Below are 6,629 nucleotides of genomic sequence, written 5' to 3'. Positions count from 1 at the left end.
GCAGCACACTGCGCCCGGACTTGGCTTCAAAGGAACTATCACGAGTTGGTCAGACTGTAAAAAAGCTCTACAATATTTGCTTCAGGCGTTTAACTTGTGTCAAAGTTCAACAGATGGGGAAAACACACACCTTCATCCCCTGCAACAAGTCAGGCTGACAGGATTACAGAAACATGGACGAGCTCAAGTATTTAACAATTACCAAACAGCACACACTAGACTTGAAAATTAAACCAAGTTTTTATTCAAGACGTCTATTAAACTGACAGCACATCCACTCTTCTGCTGTTAAGTCATGCCGAACTACAACATAATCTTTCAAAGCACTGAACACCTGAAGATTTCTTGTATGTAATCACTTCTCAATAAAACAAAAAGCAGTCTTCCACATCTCTTTTTTATTTGGTATTTTACCCAAAACTCATCACAACAGAAAACTGCTTCAGCTGTCTGAATTTTGTCTACAGCCAAATACAGTTAAGTGTACTTGTCATACTTGAAATACTCTGTGAGTTGCCTGAAGCATTACAACTGACTGGAGGCAGGCAGGCCGGGGGGGGGAATCAGTCCTAATGAACTAAGTTATGACTCCAGTCTGCAACTCGCTGGTAATTATACAGCCTTGAGCCTTGTGAAATACTACTCGCGAGCAATTCTGAGTTATGATTCAGAAGTACAACTGATTAATGCTCAGGGCTCATTTTGGGATCAGACTATTTCCATGCAGCCAACTGAACAGTCAAAAGCACGTAAATTAGAGAAACTCCAAACTGACACAATTACCAGTTTTATGCAGGCTAAGAAGCCTAGAAGGACTAAAATGTTTCGTATTTTTAAGCCTAAAAGACTTAAACCAGAAACAAATGAACCTGATGTCAGCTAAGTTTAGGAGCTGAAAGCAGAAGTTAAACCGTATCACTGGTGCAAAATTATTTACATTCAATGAAAGTGATTTTTTTTTTAAAATTATTCAATTACTCTTTACTTAAGTGCATCAACAGATTATTTAAGCAACCTGGGTTATTAATCCAGTTAGTTTATGAGATTTTCAACCACAACAGGTTACCAACTATCAAGAGAACCTAATCCAACAGTTGCAATTTCTGGTGTAAAATCACACTACTTTTCTGGAACAGTTGTATGCATCTGGTCAGTCTATATCAAGGGAGTGATTAAATGATTTCTTCCTCTTGTTTAAGCGAGAGGGAAAGTGGCTTCCCTTTTAATCTGAATTTCCTGACCTTCAATGAGAGGAAGGAGTTAAAGCAAGCAGGTCAGTAGATACAAATTATTAATATCCCCTAAAGCAGTAGCTTAACAAAACAAAAAAACCCAAACAAACAAACAAAAAAACCAAACAAAAACCCCACCACACAAACCATCCAAGCCACACAACCACACAACAAAAAGTCAAATCTGAAAAATAATTTTCATTAGCATATTAGGAATCTCTTGTTGCCTTCAAAGCAAAATACGGAAAAAGATCACCATGAGACAATCCTATTCGAAAGTACACACCATTCACAAAGTGACAAGATATCCTGCTAAACATTTTACATCAGAATCTGAGTACTAGGCAGCGTTCTGTAACTTCATTTATTTGGGAAATACATGAAATCACACTGTTAACACACCTGTAACTATCCTTGGAAGCCTATTTTCTAGTTGTATAGTGAATACTTTTCTGCAGTGTTTAATTGATAGCTGTGCTACAGTTAGTGAACACAAAATTGGCATGTTATCCTGAAGTAAAGCAATAAGGTGGCTTTATGCACAAAAAGTACAGAGGCTTCTATTTGCTAACAATCATATAAGAGCAATACTTTAAAACTTAGTGTTTGCTAATAGGAGATCTAGAATAGTTTACTACAGATCCATACCACCCTGTAAATACCCCCTTTATTAACAAATTCAAGTGCCAAATCACTACAGGGTCCAAAAATATCTGAAAAAAAGTATTACCAATTGTTTACCTTTGTCTAGACTTTGCAAGACTAATCATTTTCAGATAAACCCAACAATGTGCAAAAGTTCCTAACATCACATGTTAGGAAAAACAAGTGCTACCAAGAGATCTGCTGAAATCAAATCAGAAAACACAAAACAGCAAAGTCAAGCCTCATACCTTGAGCAGTCACAGTGAAGATCCTGAACGATCTTAAGAGTTTCCTGCATGAAGCAGTTTCTTGCCCTCTACAAGCTGAGATAACTAAGTTTTGCCTTCTGTCTCAGTGACACTAGGTAAAGATATACTGACATTAGAAAAACATGGTTTCATTGCTGCTTAACAGTATCTTCAGACCTACCACTTAATACAAACTTGTTTAAATAGTCACGATAAATACTCTCCTTTTTGTCAGCCGTCTTTGGCCACATGTACCATTCTGCTAATTGTGAAAACTTTGTTCAGAAAGTGCTTCCTATGAAAACTGCTTCAAATAAATGAGTTAACCTTGCAAAATCTAGCTTCCCACAAAACATAAAATTTGTCAACCCTGCATTATGCAGTCCCATATTTACAAAATACTTAGAAACTTTACATCTGTCTTTAACCTTACAAAAAGTGCAATTCTCTCACCCCATGTTACGGAGCAACAACATTCTTCATAAATTCTACAGAATAGCAGCCTATGATAAGCAAATAAGGTGCTTAGCTTATGCTCAGGACCTAACTGGTTAAGTACCACCAGGAAGTACATTTTGTATAGGCAGGCTCTGTTCTATCTACTGTCCCAGCGGTGCCCCTGCTAGATTTGCAAGCTCAATGAGAGCCAGTGCGCCATGCATGCGTTCACGCTGTTCCTGGAGGCGGCGGCGAGCGTAAGCGCTGTTTTTCTCTTCATCATGCTCTTCGTCAGATTGAAGGTATTCCATTGGGTCCTGCTGTTCCTGATCCGTTTTCTGCATTGTTTTAGTTTTCAAAGCAGGAGCACGCTGTTCTCTAGTCTCCCAGTATCTACAAAATCACATGTGGGGAATGCTTTTAAAATATATACAACTGACTCGCACACCAGCAATTCAAAGCTGGCAAAAACCTCCTTGCATCCAACTAAGCACTGCATTTTGCTTTATCTTTCAGCCCTTATATGGTAGTATTTAAGCTGTCAGAAACCTCCTTTATTCAATATTTTAAGTGTAAAGTGCCCAAGTGAACATCTGTGACAGATTTCTACTCTGCACAGCGTTCCCAGCAGGCATTTCTCCCCTAGGCTTACACAATTGTTGCCCCTCATGCAGATGCAAATTCAGCAAGACTGTGGCACTAACTAACAAGGTATTTGCTTGATCAACAGCTGCTAAGAGAAGCACTTCAGCAGAGAACAACAAAAAGAAAAAAAAAAAAAGAAAAAAAGTTTCATGAGGAACTTTGTCTTGACCAGGAGTTTGCACTTTTTTAAGAAAAGGCAAGGTCCGGCTGATTTGTACTGTAGGAACAGCCGATTTTGGTTTATTGTTTTTTTTTCCCCCTCCCAAGAATAAAATGCTTTCTCAGACCACCCTTATAAGTATCTAGAGAAAGATGACACCATGAGGGAACTTACTTTGCCAGCCACTCAGCCACAGCTTTATTGTCAGCCGTCTGCTTCTTACTGAGCCTGTCTGTGAGCTCTTCCCTCTTCAGTCGGGCATATGGATGTTTAGGGCAATGACGGTTTGCATGCGTGAATCTGCTTAAACAGCCTTAAAAAACACAAAGTGTCAAAGAAAAACATGTTACAGAAAGCAGCCAACCAACAAGTAAGCGTAACGTCTGTGGGATGAAGATGCTACTGAATCCAACCTTCCTCACTCAGAAAACCTTAAGTTTGGTTGAAAATAGCATGTTCTAGTTGCAAGGTTCATAACATGACCCATCATTTTATACATTTGTATCAACTGACAGAATTACCGAGAACCTACTTATATAATAACGTATGCAATCCTTAGATACATATTTGCATGACTATGCAGATTCCGCATGGCTCCTCCCTTCCCTGGAAACTCCTCCAGGATTAAAATCCAAAGCTTTTATGGACCTTTGCCACGTGAACATGCATATATTTCCAGTGCTAGACTGACCCTAGTTCTGAAAGCTGCAAATTGTTCTCTGATGGCTCACCATTCTCCGAGCAGACGAAAGGTTTCTCCCCTGTGTGGAGACGCTGGTGAGTTTTGAGCTGCCCACTCTGAACAAAGGCTTTCCCGCAATCTGGGTAGTCACATAAATAAGGCCTTTCACCTTTAAAATAATGACAGAACAGATTTATGAAAGCTGAACATAAAAGAAGAGTATGGTCCCTGGCCTGAGACTTACACAAGCAAGTTCTCCTTTTACCCACTCAGACACTGGCACCTACTTAAAAAGCCCTGGTGTACTAAATAGCAGAGATCCACTTTTACCCCAAACAGATCTTTACTTTGAAGTACATGCTCAATGCTACTGGATAATACGATTATTTCCAGAGGGGAAAAATAAATAAATAAATTGTATTTTTCCTTGCTGTATTTTCTGATTTAAGCCTCTTACACAGTAGTACATACGCTTTGTCCCATGAAACTATGCACCTATAAAGAAATATATGAAGCAAAATGAGCAGACAGACAAGTAACGTAATTCTGGTTGTAACCAGTTAAATTTTATCCTTAACATAGCCTGAACTAGGGTGAAATAACTGAGGTGAACAGTATAGTAGCACAGGATGCTGTAGAAATACCTCAGTAGGGAAGCCTATTTGAGAGAAGTTGTAATGCGTAAATGGAGGTCGTAAGAGAAACTTATTCCAGACTTAAGCCAAGAAAGTTTTCTTAGCCCAGTCATCAAGAAAGACCTCCCCATGCAAACTGCAATGAGAAGAACAGAGATAGCAGGTGTCTCCTCCCTCAACAGGATCTGGCTGCGTGCAACTATGCAAAGGCACGTCATGCCACTGCTCCTCAGGAAGGACAACAAAATGAGGGTGACGCTGACTTACTGAGTCAGAGGAGTAACACCAGGGTAAGCTCTGCTCAGTTAAGTAGTTCATACAAGTTCAACACCTAATAAAACCAAGTGAAATAAAAACATCTTTTGACCAAAGAGCATGAGGAAACTGCTGTTTAATATTAGTATCTAGATTAGTTTTAGTGATTTGAGTCAGAAAAAGAGACCATGGGAGCCAAGGTTTTTCTGGGGTTTTGTTTGTTTGTGGGAAGTGTTGGCAGTTGTTGTGTCCATATTGTGAGCCACACTAGTTCACGCTTTATTGCATATATGGACTCCTGTTGGAACATGAAGAAAAAAAAGGTATTTGCTTGGTTTGAAAAAATCAGCATCTCCTGTCCAGTTTAGGTTCAGCTGTGTATTGACCGAGTTGATCCTACATTTTAACTTAACTGTGAGTTGCCTTCCGTACACGGTTCAGTAAATTAGTGTGACCACCTCCACCCCACAAAATGACTTCTACGTGGTGGGAGAGACAACTGGATGGTGATTTTAAGCATTTGTACTGTTTTCTCAGCATTTAATCTAGACTTCTAGGGTGTTACACTGCCCAAGTTACCTGCCACTTTTTCAGTTACTGGTTCTTCTTACAGCTAAACTTCAATTGCTGTTTGAAAAACACACCAACGAGAAGGAAACAAATCACAAACAGGCAGTCAGAATAAAAAGTGCTAGCACATACAGAGCACTAAGCTCAAGAGAAGTTCTTCTTATCAAGCAAGCCTGTGACAGCAGCAGATAAAATATTTACACAATTTGCCTATACTGTTATAGACCAAGTTGCTGCTACACTTTCCGATGACAAACACAGTTACAAAGACTTTGATTGTACTAACAAGCATTGAAAGAAAAGCATGATTAATATAACAGTTACAATAAACTATTAACAGGTCGAGTTTGTTGTGGTTTTTTTGTGGTTGGTTTGTGGAATTTTTTTTCTTATTCCTTCCTTGCTGCTTCCTAAGCCGCTCACGCCAGCCACTTGCACCTTCCCCGTACTCACCGGTATGAGTTCGTTTGTGAGCCTGCAGCGATTTCTCCCGCGGAAAGACCCTGTTGCAGATATTGCAACGTATTCTGCTGGAAGAGTGCTCTCCTTCATTGATCAGGTCACGGACGGTGTCTGCTCTCGGTCGGCCACGCCTTATCCCATCCTGCATCTAAATAATTACGGAGCGCCACTTGCACCTTCCCCGTACTCACCGGTATGAGTTCGTTTGTGAGCCTGCAGCGATTTCTCCCGCGGAAAGACCCTGTTGCAGATATTGCAACGTATTCTGCTGGAAGAGTGCTCTCCTTCATTGATCAGGTCACGGACGGTGTCTGCTCTCGGTCGGCCACGCCTTATCCCATCCTGCATCTAAATAATTACGGAGCTGAAATCCCACACGCCCCCGCCTCTGCAGTTTAGCCAAAACCCACAACTTTCCCTGAAGTCACTTTTAAGCCACGGGTGCGACCGAGGACCGGTGCCGTGACAGCGTCAGGGACTTAGCCGTTCACCAAACCAGAGCGTGCCAGGCCCTTACCTAACTCGCTCCTAACAGCTAGCCTACAGGTAGCAAGTGCAAGCGGGGAAACGTCAGGCACCGCCAGCGCTGTGACGTGCCCTCACTGAAAAGGGCAGAAACTGGCAAAACAGAAGATAACTCTTTTTTTTTATTGTTTT

At 40.7% G+C, this 6,629-nt stretch overlaps 1 protein-coding gene across 1 annotated transcript; it reads right to left on the bottom strand.

The window, feature by feature from the left end:
- Positions 1–2,485: 2,485 nt before the first annotated feature.
- On the bottom strand, positions 2,486–6,120 carry ZNF367 (zinc finger protein 367; the record flags this gene model as incomplete). Its single annotated transcript, XM_009700486.1, has 4 exons — positions 2,486–2,956; positions 3,543–3,681; positions 4,100–4,219; positions 5,964–6,120. Coding segments are annotated over 4 exons (648 nt in total), but the record flags the coding sequence as incomplete, so codon positions are not given.
- Between the last annotated feature and the right edge of the window lie 509 nt (positions 6,121–6,629).

Source organism: Cariama cristata, unplaced genomic scaffold (genome assembly GCF_000690535.1).
Source record: "Cariama cristata isolate BGI_N322 unplaced genomic scaffold, ASM69053v1 scaffold26335, whole genome shotgun sequence".
NCBI classification, from domain to species: domain Eukaryota; kingdom Metazoa; phylum Chordata; class Aves; order Cariamiformes; family Cariamidae; genus Cariama; species Cariama cristata.
The sequence above is the reverse complement of the archived record's forward strand: the minus strand, read 5'-3'. Positions and strand labels throughout refer to the sequence as shown.